General features: G+C 36.2%; 2 protein-coding genes and 1 long non-coding RNA gene across 3 annotated transcripts; 1 reads left to right on the top strand and 2 right to left on the bottom strand.

The window, feature by feature from the left end:
- Positions 1 to 485: 485 nt before the first annotated feature.
- On the bottom strand, positions 486 to 10,958 carry LOC112755124 (uncharacterized). Its single transcript, XM_025803034.3, has 4 exons — positions 10,290 to 10,958; positions 8,091 to 8,366; positions 7,276 to 7,413; positions 486 to 2,315 (listed from the first exon to the last, which is right to left on the bottom strand). Exons 1-4 carry the CDS (start codon positions 10,590 to 10,592, stop codon positions 762 to 764), a joined length of 2,271 nt encoding a protein of 756 aa, XP_025658819.1. The 5' UTR covers positions 10,593 to 10,958; the 3' UTR covers positions 486 to 761.
- LOC112755125 (uncharacterized) lies at positions 3,314 to 5,599 on the top strand. The gene is made up of 3 exons (XR_003178924.3): positions 3,314 to 3,397; positions 3,530 to 4,238; positions 4,313 to 5,599. It is a non-coding gene; the product is annotated as an uncharacterized lncRNA (long non-coding RNA).
- Positions 10,959 to 16,865: 5,907 nt separating the features above from the next.
- LOC140180259 (uncharacterized) lies at positions 16,866 to 18,559 on the bottom strand. Its single transcript, XM_072220713.1, has 3 exons — positions 18,470 to 18,559; positions 17,262 to 18,361; positions 16,866 to 17,079 (listed from the first exon to the last, which is right to left on the bottom strand). Exons 1-3 carry the CDS (start codon positions 18,557 to 18,559, stop codon positions 16,866 to 16,868), a joined length of 1,404 nt encoding a protein of 467 aa, XP_072076814.1.
- Positions 18,560 to 18,831: the final 272 nt, after the last annotated feature.

Raw genomic sequence — 18,831 nt, 5'->3', positions numbered from 1 at the left:
TAAAACTTATTTATCTTCAAAATAAAAAGTTAGAGACATATTTATCGTTTATACTTTATTTTAAATAATATTGGTGTTCTAGGAGACTAGTACCAGTAGTCTAGTCACTTTTTAATTTAAATATGGAAGCAAAAGTAGTGTTGGACTCGGATATAGAGAATACAGGTGCTTCACAGCCATGTGGTGTCAGTGGAACAGAACTCGGACCATACGAGTTCTCCATCAGTAAACGGACGGTCCGAATTGCGTTTGATATTCTATTTCATAAAAAAATTGACAACAACAAATAACTCGGAGGGTCCGTTTTCTAACTTCCCGAAATTCATATTTGCCGAACCACAAGTCGGACCATGCGATTTCTTAAGCAAAATTTTAAAATCAAACAACTCGCATGGTCAAAAATTACTATGTTAAAGTATATCACTCATTTTCCTTCCATATCAAAATTTTTTAGCCTAGCCTAGTAGGGGAAAGTGGGAAACCTATTTGAGTAATGAGTATTAAGGTAAATCTGGTAAAACTTGCAGTGTTGGAGGTGTGACCTTAAAACGAAGCAAACACAGGCTACACAGCACATGCAATCAGCATCTGTAAGCCAACACGTCCTAAAACAAACGAAATAAAACAAAAGGATGTACAACTGCTAGAGATTAAAATCTCTACAATAATAAAGAGCAGCTAAAATACTTCGAGAAGAAGTATTAAACTATTAATTCAAAACATCTATACATCCTAAACAACCCCCCTCCACAATGCTATACTTATGAGATGGATCCCTTAACAAAATAAGCCTCTTTCGTTACAAGTTTTATACCTCTGACCCAAAGCTCAGCAACTTCTAAACCCCCATCACATACAAAATGCACTTCCTTGTTCTTGTTCGTGAGCACTCTAAACATTCCAGGTTCATCTGCATCACCTTTCTTGTACCTGTTTCTACGCAATGTCGAACTTGCCCCTAACTCTGCCTCACGGCACATCACGTTTCTGCTGCTTGATTTCCCCCAACAAAGAACACCTGCAGATCCTAACATCCTTATTTGTTTCCCATGTGGGGAGCCCTTCCCGCATTTTGTGTGCTTCAATACATAGGAGCCATGTAGCACCAGTTTTCGCGCTAATTCGTCTAGAATAACGGCCTGTGCTTCATTTTTACACCCTCCTGAAGATTTCCTTGCAAATAGAAGTGGAGTTTCCCCTCTAGAATTCTTAGCATTGCAATGAGCACCGCACGAAATCAGAAGTTTGCAAATGGATGCATGGCCTTCCCTTGCTGCTAACATAAGAGGAGTGTAGTCCTCCCCATCAGGGACATTCACATCATAGCCTTTGTTTGTGAGCAATTTGACAGCATCCAAGTCGCCACGACGAGCTGCACAATGTAAAGCGTAGAAGCCACAGGCATTGCGATTGCCCTTTTCAATTGCAAATTCAAGCATGACCTGTTCAAATAGGTCACAGTTCTGATTCAGTTTAGATAGAGTTATTGCTGTTTCACCATATTTATTGCATAACTTCACATCAGCACCAGCATATACAAGCAACCGAAATGATTCAGCATGGCCATTTAGAGCAGTAACCATAACTGCAGAGAAGCCTCTCTCATCTTGATAGTCAAGATCAAACTCTCCAGATTCAACTAGAGTTTTCAGTGCTTCCGCATCCCCAGCTTGAGCTGTGAACAATAACGGCGAAAACACAGAAACATTGCCGGATTTTGGTATCTTGCCTTTTCGGATTGTATCTAGCAATGCCTGTTGAAAACCATGTGACCACTTGTTTGCCTCTGCAATTGAACATGCAGATTGACCAGAAACATTCACCAAACCAAAATCAGCACCTGCCCTTGTTAGTACTTTGAGACACTCCTCTTGTTTATATTTTGCACAGATCATCAAAGCTGTGTCACCTGAGTCTGTTATTGAGTTCAAATCACAACCAAAATCAATAAGGCATTGAATGATTGTTGGAAAGCCAAGTCGGGATGCCATGTGTAAAGGAAGGAACTCAGCCTTGTTGGTTGTTTTGACTGGAGATTCCACGCTATCACCGAATTCTAAGAGTGCTCTGACGGCTTCATCATTGCCGCAAAGGACGGCATGGTGCAGAAGGGTTCTTCCATGGTGAGGATTCTTGGAGGAGATATGTTGTAGGATCAACCGCAATATGGCACCACTCCTTTCAAAATACTCAACTGCACACCAGGCAATGTCATATGGTTCTCCCAGACCAGCACCGACACGAAGCTCTTCACCAGTTGAAATGTCCCATGACCATGCTCCAAGCCTCACCTCAGAGTCTATCCTAGCACCATTCTGTAGTTAAGTTTAAGAAAGGACTTAGTGAAGTTCAAATCACATTTAGGATCAAATCTTGATATTGAAAGATATCCAGTTAGGAAACCCGTAAAGTGAAATAATCAAATGTTAAAAATTTAACCATAGAAATCATTTTGTTCCTATTTCCAAAAACCAACATAATTTTCAGTATTAAAATTACTGGCAACTTGTTGGATACTCGATGCCCATCAAATCGTATTTACTATTGATACATTTATATTGATTTTGGTTTCAGTATATTTTTTAATTCAATTTTTTTTCCAATATATCAAATAAAAAATGAAATGGAGATGCAACAATAATTTAAGTCTGCGGAAGAAAGAAATATAACCAGTAAAGCAGTTATATGATATAAGGGTAAAAATTTGGACACCAAACTCAGTTTGGTATCCTTGTTATATATTGTTTATAGATATAGATATATAAATATTGTATATAAACGCATATTGTATAGATATGTGATGGCTTCTTACATATAACATGCTTAATTATAGTTATAGCTTAATAGAAGTAAGTTTGCACAAAATATTAGCTTATAACAAACATAAGTTCACAAAATGCATCCATCCATCCATCTATTATTCTTATTATATAAAAATTAATATCTAAGTTCTTTTATATCATGTTTAAGTTATATTTCCCTTTCTAATAATATTATGTTAACAATTTTATTTATTTGACAAAACTTGAAAATTAACCAATTATCTTTCAATAATAAATTAAAAAAATTAAAAAAATTATCTATTATTATTGAATTAAAATATAAAATACTAATTAAAATATAATAAATATACATTAAAAATATTATAATAATAATTATAAAATTATTCAGTTATAAATATTAAAATTTTACAACTTATACATATTAATACTTGTATTATTATTTTATTTGACCTATTTATACATGCTACTATTATTATTTTGTATGTCAGTGTTGGAAGATGCATATAAATGAAGTGGCTAACAAAGGACTCAAGGTTAGAATTCTTTTCTAGAAAAAAACACACACACATTTATATCTCGATCGACTTTCTGAGTCTATCACAAATTCTTTTTCTGTAATTTTTTTTATGCTTTCTTCTTTACCATTCCTGTAATTTTTATTTATGCAATTTATTTTTCCAACAAATTTAAATTCAGTCATTTTACCCTCAGAATTTGTCATTATTTTCTTTTATTTACCTTTGCAGGAAATTTTATGTTCAGAAGAAAGGATTTATTTGTTTGTTATATAGATGGCTGGAAGATAAAAGAAAATAACGACTCCAACCGATTGACCTTTCGGTTTCGTGCTGAAAGATAAGCTCCTCTTGCATCCCTTGTCCGCAGTCCGCACCATGCATTGCCTATGCCTACGACCCCCAAACTGACACGTGGCATAAACTGGAGCGCGCATTTCTTTCGTCATTTTCACCGCCTTGTGCCCGTGTCGTCTCTTGGGGATGTAGGCAATTGCAGTATGGCGCTGACATGAGACGTGAAGAGTTCGCCCCGGATCTCATGTGAAATATGACTACCGATGAAAATGCTGGTGGATAATCAAGATTATTGTGTTCGTCGCCATCAATGCCTTGATGAGTTGTGTGAGGCGATCCAACCATCCTCCTTTAATGGTTTGTCCGCAGGAGTCAACTTGGTTGACTTTGGCAACAGCAAAGTATGCGTTATCATCGGTGGTCTCGCAGAAGGCATTCCAGCCCTTTGCATTTTAGTAGTTGAATTAGGGTTGGTACAAGAGGAGGAGCAAAGGTTCTTATCTGTGCGTGTGCTCGTGAATCAAGTCTACGATATGTTGCTACACAGAGGACCGCCGTCTTGTAGTGCTCGACACCTCCTTTATTTTCTCTCTCAGCAAGGGAATGTCGGACGTAGACAAGGATGCCGTGGAGGATCATATAGGTAATGAGATTGATAGGGTGTAGTGTTTTTTTTTCGTGCTTATGTTCTCATGGTTGTTTGATTTATATTGCTAGGTGAGAAAGCTCCCACCCTGACTTCGGCATCTCTGGAGGCCTTTTCCAGGAAGAGGTCATCCGGGAAGGGCGACCCTTCTACAGAAGGTGATAAAGATAATGTGGTCGAGGTTGCTCAATCTAGGGAGATTAGTTTAAAGAGAAGAAAGCTAGAGCTGTAGGTCTTGAGAAGTGCGTGGAGGTTTCTCAATTGAAGGATAAGGCTAGAGAATTGGGTATGGAGGAGATCATCGCTTCACAGGATTCTCAGAAGGCATTACACGGTTATTTGGGGGATGAGGACTCGAGCTCGTTATGGTCCGAGCACTTTCCTTTTGGGGGTGTGTGGTTCAAGTATTACTTTGTTACTCAGATTCCATTCCCATGGGAATCAAATATACCCAAGGGGAAGGTGGGAATTGAAATGATGGTATTTTGATTCCCTGGAATCAAACTTGCTTAGGAATAGCTTTTCAAACTTTGAACCAAACATGGGAATATGATATTCCCATCTTAAAATTCCTAGGAATTATTTATAATTCCCCCAACTACACACATCCTATGGCTCTTGCTGATGACCATGATCAATCCCCAAGAGATGTGAAGTTGATAAATGAGATTGGGGATGTAGGCATAAACCGGTACTTGCAGGTTAATATGTTGTTTATGAAAGTAGTTTATTTGTGCATAAGAGTGTCATTATTGTTGGTGTTATTTGTGCTTTCTATATAGGTGATTGGAACTCGTTTGTTATGTGCGGGAAGAACTCGAGAGCTAGCTTTGCTTAAAGAGAAGGAAAAAACTAATGTAGATGACTTATTGAAGATTGTTAAAGAGAAAGAGAAAGTTGTGAAGGACATGACCGAGGCTTTCAAGGCGAAGGAAAAAGAGTCAGAGGAAATGGTAAAACAGATAACTAATTTGCAGTCTCAATTGAAAGGAGGCAATGAGAGGATTGAGGCATTATCTGTAAAGGGGGGGTGAGCTGGAGAATGCATTAAAGGATGCTAAAAATTCAAAGGAGCCAATGGCTTTTGAGGTGTTTGGGAAAGGGTTTGATCATGCTATAAGTCAAATTAAGGCTCTTGCGCCGGAGGTTAATGTGGATGATTTGGATGTATCCAAGATTGTGGTAAATGGAGTATTAGTGGATGCTGACATCCCGGAGGAAGGTTGTGAAAATGCTGCAGATGTTGAGAAGAAAGACCCATAGTGTGGTTATCATATGTATTTTAATTATTTGCTATTAGTATGGATGATGTAGTATGTTGATTCTAAGTATTTTGCTTCTAGCTTTTTGAAGTTGAATTGTCTACCTTTTTACCTATCTCCAAACTTATGAGCATTGAGCAGTTCTGTTTGCTGAATAAGTTAAATTCGAAAGTCTAGTTGAATGCACCGAAGATGAAGGAAAAGAAAAAGGATGAAGAAGCCAGCATGATTCTTCTTCATTGGTACCCTAATAGAAGAATCGTGTACCACGAAGAAACGTCAATATGTTGGAGAATTGGTCTATTATTTAGGAGGATGTCTTATCCTCCTTTTTACTTCTACTCTTTCTTTCTTCTCTTTCTCTATGATAACTTTGCTTCTTCCATAAAAGAAGGAAATAAAGAAAAACAGTTTAGCAAACTAACTAATATTATTGATCAACTATAGATTTTCAAAATGTAGGAGTTTGTCTATTTTCTATATTTTTTTTAAATAAAATTGATGCAAGTGTTGATATGCTTTCTATGTCTCACCTGCTTGATTTAAAATAATACATATGTGAAATGTAGGCAGGAACATTTAGATTTCCCAATCCATGAAGTGATATTTTCCACCCTTGACAAACCAAAGCTTTTAAGCCAGGTGTGTTTGAAAAGTTTACCTTGTCTTTTTATAAAGTAAAATGTATATATTTTCTTTACTTCCCCCAGCTCTCTCTTCAAAATATCCATTTTAAGTTTAGCTTGGTTTTAAGTTTAGCTTCCATAGTTATATCAACTTAACTAATAACGGGAATAAAATGGAAACTCTATCAAAATTAAGATATAATGCGTTTCAACACTAGGAGTGGTTTATCAAGTGGTAATATAGAGCATGCTGTCATTCTAAGGCTGGACAAAATGTGTTACTAGAAGCCATGGGGTGGGGTGTTGGATCCCATTGTTTTCATAATTCACAGATAGTTTTCTTACACTAAACAGTGACAAGTGATTCTTGCAAAAGTATTCTGTCATAATCTGGACACAGTTAGTACCAAATATAAATTACTTCTAAAGGAGACCAGGTGTTGACTAAGAATACTGGTGTGAATTTTACATAAGAGATTGGAGGTGGAAATTGGGATTCCCTTTGTGTAATTGTTGTTTAATTCGGTTGATTTTTTAAGCAGGAAATTATATTTCTGTTTATGACTGGAAATTTACTTGATGTATTGCATGGTTTTTTGATGGGTACTGTTTTCTTTAGCTGTCAGCTTTGCTGTCCGATATTGGGCTTAACAACCGTGATGTTTTCTCCACCACTGATGGCTACTCCCTCGATGTATTTGTGGTGGAGGGATGGCCAGTAGAGGTGAGATGCCACTTGCAAAATATGCCATTCCATGTTTCCACTTCCTTGGAAATTTTATCATTGTTGTACTCTTGAAGTTTGTTGCTTTTTTCCATTTAAACGTTATAAAGGTATCTATGCTATTGTTTATGCCTAATGTCTCTCTAATTGATTATATATAAGTATTCCATGTACATTTCTATTTCTATTTTATTCTCTGAATTGCCTTGGGGATTCAACTGTATTTTTGGTGGTGCTATCATCTGACCTTTAGTGAACACCTTGTACTGGCAATGGCATTGGTTTATACCCTAAATTTTGTAGCTGCATCTATCCTAGTTCTTAAAAAGCAAAGAACTATAGGCTGCTAAACAATAGGAACTATCGGGCAGATAAGCATTAATCAAATTTAAAGGTTTGAAAGGGTCCAAGTAAAAGGTTACCTTCAGTAGCAAATCCACAACAGGAAGCTGCCTGTGAATTACAGCTGCGACAAGCGCAGTACAGTCCACATTTGCATGAAGAGAAGGCTTAAGTGACTGCAAAAGCACCCGGTCTGTTGCATTGATATCCACACCGCGCTGCCAACAGCAAAATAATATTTATCTTTAGTTTAGCGTTTTGAAAAAAGCAGTTACAATAAACTGTACGCCTTAAGTTCCAAAAGTAATTCTTGAAGTACATAAAAGTTTTAGTTAATTTCTCCCTCCAGAGAATGGACCTAAATACCAAGATTACCCAGCAGACATTATGTTAATTGGGAATCTGTTTGTTAAACTTGTTGAACTCTAAGAATGAGAGGCCAACTTCTTTAAGATAAGATGGACCAATAATTTCAGATGCTATTGAGTACCATGAAGAAATTATTGGGTAATCTTGATTCCATGTAACATCGGGTTGTATATGGTTACAACTAATTAAAAGATGACTTTTTAACGTATAATCCAATACTTATCTCATATCTTAAAAAGCATTTTCTTATGAACAACGATAAATAAACCCATGTTTTTGGTGTTGAAATATAGAGTATAGACACTATCATCTTAACCATTAATTTTGATCATGGGACCCATAATCCAATTCTCATACAAAATGAGTGGTTAAGATATTGGTGTCTATAACTATACATAAAAAAAGTAGGTTAATATCATTCATTGTCTACAATATATGTGACGTCAGTCTTGGAAATATCTTAAGAAGTTTTCATTGACAATGTATATCCAGGGTAGCATGTTTGAATCATTGGCAGAACACAGACCTTTATAAGCATCCTAATCACATCAACGAATCCTCTACAGCATGCGGTCACAAGAGCATGAACAGCAACGTGCGGTCTGATCAAATCAGTGCTCATGAGTAACTCAGCATACCCTGCTTGCCCATGGCAGCTTGCCTCAACAAGAGCTTCTTCACATGCTGGTTGTGATGCCCCTGCTTTCAATAACATCTCAAGGATACTAATATGGCCTTCCTTTACTGCTGCAGTCGTTGCAAAGCCCCTGAAGAGCTTCTGGTTTACATCAGCTCCCTTACCCTGTCATTTTTTAAGAAAAAAAAAACTAAATAAAACCAAAACTCAAGAAGGAAAGAAAAGGGTTATAGCTAAAAAGAATTTAGTTGTCAAGTGAAATACATGTTTTAACTTTTTAATGTAAGTAACAGAAGTCAATCAAACAAAACATGAAAACTTAGGGAATATGATCATGAGCCTTTGGGGGTTCAATGACGCATCATGCAGGAATTGCATTATTGTGTAAAGAAAAATAATTGCACTATGTACAATTGTCGGAAGCAACACAACATGGGGCACATAAGATATGTTTGATGCAATGATGCTACATACTATGCTAGTCAGGAAGAGAGAGAAAGTATTCGACTCATCACTATTAAATTACGGTGATATATATACTTCTGCTTGTGCTTCTGGCATAGAGCAATAGTATGTCATTCTAAAACTTTTCTTAAAACATTAAACGAAACAAAAATTAATATTTTTAATGTCACTTTTTCTTGTGACATTTTTCATGTCTTAAAGTTATTAAGAGATAATTAATTATTTTAAAATTTAATTGTGTTAAAATATTTGAAAAAAGTTTGTCTGCAGCACAAAAATTATGGTAACTGTCTAACTGATTTTGTAATGTAAACGGTTTTTTTAATTCCTTTATTCTTTTGGTAACAAATCAGCTCACTATCTTCTTTTTATTTATTTATTGGGGGAAAAATAAAGCGACTGCCGCCAAAATATCTTGTATCTTGCAAAGCAAAGAGGAACAGACCAATTTATCCTGTCTCTAGCTTAATTCGGAAGTCCCATCATCGATGTAAATTGAGAAACAATTAGGATTTTGAGGGAGAGATTTTTTATATCTTACTAATACGTGTTTAAAGCCATTAGTTAAAAATATTATAAAAAAAAAGTTATAAAATATAAAAATAAATTTTAAATTTTAAATTTTTTATGTATTTAATATATTAAATAATTAATTTTTATCTCTCACTCTTAATCAATGTTCTGATGAGAAGACTCATTAATTCAACCCTTTTTTAAAATTTATAGTATATTAAGTTATTAACGTTACATGTTTTGCATTATACAAAATTTTTTTATACTAAAACTAAAGTAATTGTGCACATCACTCGTTGCAAGAATCTCTCCAGAGAAAACGGAGAGATCTTTTGATAAGGTCAAAAAGAGAGTATAAGTGGGGATGACTATGGAGGAGGAAATGTTGACTGAGAGAATTAAAACCCCAACGGTAAAATAAAAAAGCAATGCAATAATTAAGCAGGAGTAAATAAGTAGCAACTAGCCAACTAGCCAGCCAATTACTGAAGCTTATAAAAAAGCAGCATCACTGAAAAATGAGGAGGATTCAAAATTTCAAAATCGAACATCACCTTTTTAGGTTTCCTCGTAAATGAAGACGAATTCCATTTTAATTCACAATATATATATTAGAACCTAAATATTTTTTTTTTAGTTTGAAACTTTTACAAGGAAAAAAAAGCAATTCTAGTAAATAGTCACAACCAGCTTTAGCATAAAAAGCAACACATCATTCCAAATTCAAAATTCAATTCGGAAGCAGAAGGCAACACAAAGCAACAAGATCACTGTTAAAACCACCATTTTCAGTAATAAAATCACAATTAAACTCTGTTATTAGTAATTGCCAGTTAACATTAAGAGCAAATAAATAAAACAGTCTAAATTCCAAAATATTAGTGAATGCTCAAATTCTCCATTTACATAGTTGAAAAATCACAAAATATTTCAAAAGTTAGAGAAGCAATAACACAGTCTCAAAGTCAGAGAAAGAAAACCACAGAGAAGATAACAACAAAACAGTGAAATGAAATTCACAAAACTTCGATCACCGATCTGAAAAAACATAAAAATAAAATAAAAAATAACCGCGAAACGAGTTTAGAAGGAGCATTTCAAATTTGTTACCAGTAACTTCCTGACGAGTGTGGCGTTCCCTGAGTGTACGGCGAGGAAGAGCGGCGTGACGTCGGTGACGAAGTCGTGGAACTCAACGCGGACCTGGCTAGCGGATTCCGGCAAAGGGACGAGGTCCGCGTGGCGAGTCCTGAGCGTGACGGCGCCGGCAAAGTTGACGTCGACGGAGGGATCAGCGATGCAGTAGAGCGCGGAGGTCAGATCGCCGGAGTTAGAAGCTTCTAGAAGGCGCTGCGAGACCTCCGCCTCGAAGTCAATCGGAAACACTTGCCTGCTGCCGGAAAACACCGTCATTATTGTACGGTTTTGGTTTTTGGCTGCTTGTTATATATATTATTTTCCGTTTCAGGTGAGGTTGGTGGGGGCCAGCATACGGCCGCGTCACACCGGAGTATTTTTCGGTGTATGTTAAATAGTTAAATTTTGGTTCCGTGCCCGTGGTGTGTTCTTTTGGGAAGAATGAAGGGAGACGCGAAAGTCGAGAGAGAGAAGCAAGGTTGAAAGTTGAAAGGAGTTAGCGCCAGGGGAGGGGACACTGATCACTGAAGCAGGGAGTTACTACTTACCAGTGTAGTGAGCAAAAATGAGCATATATTTGTATTTATTTATTTATTTTTTTTATTAACAGATTTAGAGAAATTTAGTATATAATTTTGAATTTAATTTTGATCTATTGTCTAAACTAGTTTTATATGTATATTCAATCACATAACTGTCACATCATAAAAAATAATTGTTATTTTTATAAGTTGTGTAAATAATTATTTAAAAAGACAAATGTGATTATATAACGATGTAAAATAATTTATATCGTTGATGTATCAAAATTAAACTCATATAATTTAACATATAGACTAATCTCAAAGTTATTGTATTTTATACATCTAATAAATAAAAAGATAAGAGAAAGAGGAATGATAGAAGGCAAATTTATTATTGTTGGTTGTGAATTAGTTATTAATGTTTAAAAATATAAATTAAAAATATATTTATTAAATTATTAGACTAAAAAAATTTAAATAATAACTAAAGAAAATGATAAATAGGTCCCTGACCTTTTTTTCTGTGGACATTTTCGTTCCCAAGAATTGGAAAATACATTCATGTCCCTGATCCCTCTAAAACATGAACAAATTTATCCCTCCATTGAAGTGACTCTCTTGAACCCAACGGAAAAGTCTGACGTGGCTCCTGTGGCGCTGACCTGGCTGTTATGGGAGCCCACATGGCATGTAACTTTTGAAAACAGGACATATTAGTCCTCCGACACAAAAACGACGCCGTTTCACCAAGGACATATTATTCCTCCGACACCAAAACGATGTCGTTTCACCAAGGACTCTCCAGTCTCCAGACACACTTTAATCCCCTTATGCAATACCCATAACACCCATATCTGAGTTAGAGAATTAACTAGGTTATGGTGAAAAACCCTGCTTCAGTTGTCTCAAGCCTCAACTAGTTTCACCCTCCGCCACTGATGGCTGGGTTCTATATCGTTACACCCGGCGGTAAAGGCTACTCCTTCTCCTCCACCATCTCCACCGTCACCGCCAGCCTCGACCATGTTCGCATCGACACATCCGCCCTCGACAGGCTCTCCGCCTCATCGTCCTCCGCAACGCCGTTGTTGAAGCACCATCGCAATCCCTAGCTTCCTCTCCCTCTCGGAAACCAGAGCCTTCCTCCTCGTACTTCTCAATAAGCTCCTCCTCTCTCCGCCCCCTGTCGTAATCCTCGAGAAATGGCTCGGTCTTCGAGGAACCCCGGGGATTCCTTGCAATACTGCTGGCTCTGATTCCCGTTATGTCGTGGTTTTGTTCTGCATTTCGGGCACTACACCCGTTTCGCCATACGGGAAAGAAAAGGAAAATTTCAGGGGCAAAATTCCCAATATTTCCTTGGGATTCGAGGTTTTTTGAAAAATACGCGTTTCTAGGGTTTCTTTGAGCTGGTTTGAAGCTGACTGCGATTTTGCTGAGGTGTTTATCTCTGTTGGTCCTTTTTTTTCTTTTTTTTTATGACTCCGGAGGTGGTTTTGAACTGCGAGGTTCATTTCTCAGCTATGGGGTAGGCAAATGCAGCTTTTGTTTTGTTTGCTTGAGGGTTTGGAAGTGCCGAGTTGAATTGAATTGGAGTTTTTCATGGGGATAGGCTCGAGGTTGGTTTACGGCGTTGTTTGTTTTGATTTGAGGTGTTGTTCAAATGGGTATTGGATTCATTCCTTGGAAGCACATGTTATTGCAACTTGAATGGCTGATCCTCAGAAAGCTGGTCCTGTTGAGAGGGATAGAGCAGGATTGGAATCACTTGCTCTTCATTTTGTGGGCTTCAATTTTTTCGGGAGCTATAATGAATGTAGTTGATGTTAGATTCTAGTATCACATTTTATTGAAATACATTATTCATTAGTGTGCCATTGTTATTTTGTTGCTTAAATAACTTGTAAGTTGTAATTGATCTTCTTTGCTGACTGAGAAGATAATGAAGCTTGAAGCTGTAGTCTTCTTTCATGCTTCACGGTTTTGCAGTTGCAAATTCATGGAACTTTGAGGGAGCAGGTTAAATGGGTGTTATGGGTATTGCATAAGGGGATTAAAGTGTGTCTAGAGGGTCCTTGGTGAAACAGCGTCGTTTTGGTGTCAGAGGACTAATATGTCCTGTTTTCAAAAGCTACATGCCATGTGGGCTCCAGAAACAGTCAGGTCAGCGCTACGGGAGCCACGTCAGACTTTTTCGTCGGGTCCAACGGAGTCACTTCGCTACCCGGTTCTGAAGAAGTTGCGTGCATGAAAAACCGCGACACCGTAGCAGTTTCTTCTCCCAAGTATTGTCTCTTGCTCTAGCAAATATGCAAATGAATGATGGATGAGATCACTTAATAATAGAGTGATAACTCCATACTTCAGAGAAGTTGAGTTGTTGAGTTTGAATCCAATTATATGTACTATAAATTTTTTATACAGTATCATCCATTAAGCCATGTTAATGTTTTCAGGTTTATTCCATTATGCGTTCAATTGTGAGTACAATCGGAGTTATTTGTGTTTTTATATATCATCGTTGTTCCATCTTGTTTAGTGTTTTCACTTGGAACTTTTTCTTTTGATAATGGCCTCAATCTTTTCATATTTTAATTTTTATGTTTTTTTGTTCACATGATATATGTTGTTGGTTTTATAGAATTTTTATTCTTTGATGTACTCTATTTTTGTTTTGCATAAAAAAAATTTTATTTTTTATTCGATTTTGTAAAATCTGTAATTGTAATTATTATATAATATGTTTATTATCAAAATTTTTTGCATAATATAAATTATGATCCTATCAAAAAGATAAAATAAATGAAAAACTAATTATAACTAACAATAGAATCATAAATAATGAAAATTTATAGTTTAAAATAATACTAAATTAAATAGTACTGATAGTACTAAAAAAATTATAGAATATTTTCTTTTTGTTTGACATCATAAAATTTAGGAAATATATATTTTTTATAATTAAGATCAGCGGTTTAAAATCATTGAATCACTGGTGTACCAGTACACTACTCTCTTTCATATTTTTATTTTGTATTGTATTTATTTTATTTATATGATAAATAATTTTTATATTCTTTTTTTTAGTATTCTGATTTTTCATGTATATTATTATTTTTTGCAATTCTTATTATTTCTTTGTTCATATTAACTTTTTTTATCATTTACTGTTCTTTATGTCTAATATTTTTGTTTTGGTTGAAATTTTTTATTTTTTATTCTGTTCTGTAAAATTTATATTATAATGCTCGTATACTATGTTTTATTGTAATTTTTTTATAATATAGATTATGATCCCATTAAAAAATCTCCAAATGAATATTCTGCTACTGCCTCAAGCAGATTTATACTCATCCAATTTCTGAAGAAACCGTTAGAGGGTGTCGCAGTTTCTTCATGCAGTCATTTTGTTCAGAAACCGTTCTAGGGTCACTACAACAATTTCTTAAGATAGCGACGGTTATTTTGCAGCGGTTTTGTGAAACCGTCGTGAAAAGACAAACTGCAGCGCATATAGCGACGATTAGAGGTTGGGGCTGCAACCAGGCCGACATTTAGCGGCGGTTTCGCTTAAACTGCCGCTATATTCCCATCAGGTTTGTATTTCGCGGCGTCTTTTCTAAAACCGCCACTAAATATTTACCAGGTAATTTATTGTTTTACATTTTGCGGCGGTTTTGTTTAAACCGCCGCAAAATGCGTATTACCACATATTGCATTGTTCTCTTTAGTAATAACCATATAGGTATAATCTAGTTAAGTAAAGACTACTATCTGAAGCTACATATGTTTAAATCATTGTTACTTAAACTCGTAACACTTTTTCTTCATTCGTTTTACGTTTAAAAAATTCACAAGTTACTTGTAACCTTTATATGTTAACTCATGTGAACAAATTTACCAATAAGATTTTGTTGATTGCATTATTGGCATTTAAAAATTGCATTCAATCATGGATGTAAAAGAAGAAAATAAAATCAAACTCTGATATTTATGAAGTTAAAATAAAGTTCTAGAGAGCATAAATCAAAGTTACTCCTCTTTGAAGTTATGCCTTACTAAACCTAAATTAAGAATAAACATGTACAACTGCGACCTAAATCGTTAAACTAAGGAAATCAGCATAACTGTTATAATAAAAGATCAAAATTTCTCTCCAACATCGTATTGACTGGCGAAAAATACTCTGTTATGAATTTATGGGCTTCACGTTTTAGAGGATCTGATATTTCATCTCCATACCATGACATTTTATTCAGATCAAAACAGCTTTTCTTAACATGTATATCATCTTGTTTATCTTGTTGGTCTTCTAAAGTTTCATCCTCTTCATCCAGAACCTTATTCAGATCAAACTACATGGATCTATCGATTGCGACAAAGGATACATCATCTAAAATGTCTTCTGAATCAGACTCTTCTTCGTCTAGACTGTCAGGAACTATTTCCCCAGAATATTCAGGTAAGACTGAAAATATCAACATGCACATAACAGAATGAGTATACATAGAAGAAATTGAGAACTCTGGAGTCATTAAATACTGACTTAGAATAAAAACCAAACTACAAGATGCTAAGACAATTTTAAAACTAAACACAAATTTTTGACAATTACTATCACTCTTGTTAGTAGTTTGGGCAATTTTCTTAAACAAAAGCTCTGTAGCAATTGTTGTGCTTGCAGAAGATGACGAAAAGTCCTCATTTTTCATCGATCCTGTTATCAGGCATGTTATGTTCACTATTGTTTTCAAAACGTAACACTAGTGAAATTATATTGCGTAATAAACAGCAAGATTATAAAAAATGCAACCCTACGAAAAACAACAACTGTAGAAGGAATAACGATTTAACGTAAACTAACTTTTTCGTATTAAAATCATTGAAAGAACCAAAAAGTCTGATTTTACTCATGAGAATTCATAATAACATAAATATTTAACTGAAAAAAAAAACTACACAAGTCTAAAGTAACCAAAGAAAACAACGTACAATGCTGAGTTTATTTAACTTAGTTTATGACAGAAAGATCATTTTTAAATTACATTAAAATGCTTCATACAATGCATTACGCGACATCGTCAAAATTTTCTGAGGCATTTTCTATGAGGTCTTCTATATCTTCCTCCCTTGTCAACAGTAAATCTCCAATCTCACATTCTGCTGACATGTTCAACCCTGGCTGTGGAGAAAATCCAACTTCAGCTTTTTCATTCTCTTCTCCCATGTCATACAAATCCCTTGGTTTCACATGAACCACAACACTCCATTCTTTAGCTACTTCATCATCCACGTAGAATACAAGCTGAGCTTCTGATGTCAATATGTATGGTTCATCTTCTTCACGATTACCAGTGTGTATTGGACGAGAGAAATTAACGCTGGTAAGTCCCAAATGGTCTTGTTTGATGCCTCTACTGGTAGTGGTATCAGCCCAAACACATTTGAACAATACCACTATGAAGGAACAGTTGTAATTCAGTTCAATTATGTCTACAATTTTTCCGTAATATGAAACACCACCAACAGCCACTCTATTATCACGCATGCTTGCATAACTTCTTGTATTAGATGATACATATACTCCACTATTTTGTGTTTTCATCCCATTTTCCTTTGTGATAGTTCTAAACTTGTACCCGTTAACATTGTACGCCCCAAAATGTCTGGCCTGAATCATGGGACCCCACGCAAGCAACTTCAGGTCTTTCGATTGAAGCATACTTTCCATAAGAACCTGGAACCACATAACATTCATGCTTTATATTAAAATCGGTTTTCATATAGTACTAATTCCAGGCTAAGAAAACATTGGTTAGGTTAATATTCTGTCAACCTTATGCTTGAACCACTGAGAAAATTCTGCATGGACGACACTATCTATCTTAGCTTGCGACCTTGTCTGATGACGCAAGCTTCGCTTTGTGTTTTCCCTAAATGTACTTTATTGGAGAGAAGAAAATTAGTCCAACTAGTCACTGGGAGAAAAGAGTTATATTGGTGTTTTAGAAATACATGCGTATACTTACTCAAGAAACGGAACCACGGCATCGCAGTTGACTAGCACATGACGATGAGCTTGATGTTTTTCCATTGGAGTGAGTTTGAAATGCGAAACAGCCCCTAATGCCTTTCCAATAGCTGGGAACATACTTTCCCCTGAATTATGAAGAACGTCAACAGGCTCATCATCAACTCGCCCTGGTTGGTTGATTCTAGTCTCAATATTATCCAAATACCTAGAACAGAAAGTCAGGATTTTCTCAGATAAATAGCCTTCTGCAATTGAGCCTTCCGGTTGTGCCCTATTATGAATTGCTTCAGACGTCCTAAATACCTTTTATATAAATACAATGAAACGCTTATTATATACACAATTAATTGAACTAAATGAACTAAAGGGGTTTATCAAATAGCTAACCTTTCTATTGGATACATCCACCTATAATGTATTGGTCCACCAAGAGTAACCTCATCAACGAGATGCACAGTGAGGTGAACCATGGCGGTGAAGAAGGATGGAGAAAAAATCATTTTCATCTGACACAAGATTTTCACAACATGATTCTGAAGCTCAGCAAGCTGCATAGGATTTATGGCTTTCCCACAAAGTTCTCGGAAAAATGACGACAAATTTGCAATCACATTGGACACCGAACTCGAAAGTGCATTCTTCACTAAAATTGGGAGTAATTGTTCCATCAGAATATGACAGTCATGACTTTTCAACCCAGATAACTTGCGTTGCCGCAAATCAACACAACGAGTAACATTGCTAGAGTAACTATCTGGAAAGACCATATTCTGCAAAGTCTTCAGGAATATATCCCTCTGTGAATTCAACATCGCAAATATCACAGAAGGATATTTACCACCTTCCTCCGGCCATAATTCAGGCCTTTTTCCCATGCATTGTAAATCTCTGCAAGCTTTAAGATTGTCTTTTGATTTGCCGCTATCGTTTAAGATAGTGAAGACTACATTGTCACACACGTTTTTTTCTATATGCATCACATCGAGGTTATGACACAACATCTGATCCTCCCAGTACGGGAGGTCAAAGAAAACACTCTTCTTCTTCCAATGCGAGTCATCTTCATCCATATCCTGGCCATTGCGTCTTTTTTTGGATGTCACACTTGAACTCTTCTCAAATGAAATGTGCACATTAGACTGTTGCCTCAATACATCTATTCCGGATAACTTCTTTGGCGGATCTCTACCTTCGACCTGCCCGTCAAATCTATTCCGGTCTAGTCTGTATTTATGTCCCTGATTCAAAAAGCGTCGATGGCCCATGAAACACCATTTTTGACTGTCTTTCAGTCGATGTGGATTAGCATCCAAGTTACACGTAGGACAGGCTAACCCACTGTGCATATTCCAGCTGGATAGATTTCCCAATTCTGGAAAGTCACTGATAGTCCACATCAGTGCCGCACACATCTTGAAAGTGTTTCCCTCTTTGGCATCATAGGTTTCAACGCCATCCCATAATTGCTTCAACTCATCTATTAAAGGCTACAAATAAACATCTATGTCGTTACCTGGTATTTTTGGCCCAGGAATAAGTGTGGATAGAATGAAAGATGTAAGCCAAGGTGGTAGATTATACGGAATAAGAATCACAGGCCAGATGGAGTACTTTGTGCTCATATTCCCAAAGGGATTAAATCCATCATTTCTGCTTCTTTGCTTCGCACCGTGTCCCACCGTCATTGCTTCTCCGTCATGGCTTCTCTTTTTCTCGTGGAGTCTCACAGTCAAACCGGCTACCTTTTGTCGTGTCTCAAGTCTCTAGTCTCTGCTTCAACCATCGCAGGTCTCAGATCTCAAGTTTCAAGTCTCTTCTTCTCTGCTTCAAGCCTTCAACCCTCTCAGGTCTCAAGTCTCAGTCTCTAACACTCCCTGATTATATTTCCCTGACTCTATCCCTCTGAGATTTCAAATTTAGTCTGAACATGCATATGATGTATTATTGATGATTCTGC

Source organism: Arachis hypogaea, chromosome 16 (assembly GCF_003086295.3).
Source record: "Arachis hypogaea cultivar Tifrunner chromosome 16, arahy.Tifrunner.gnm2.J5K5, whole genome shotgun sequence".
NCBI lineage: Eukaryota > Viridiplantae > Streptophyta > Magnoliopsida > Fabales > Fabaceae > Arachis > Arachis hypogaea.
This window is presented reverse-complemented; position numbering and strand designations above follow the sequence as displayed.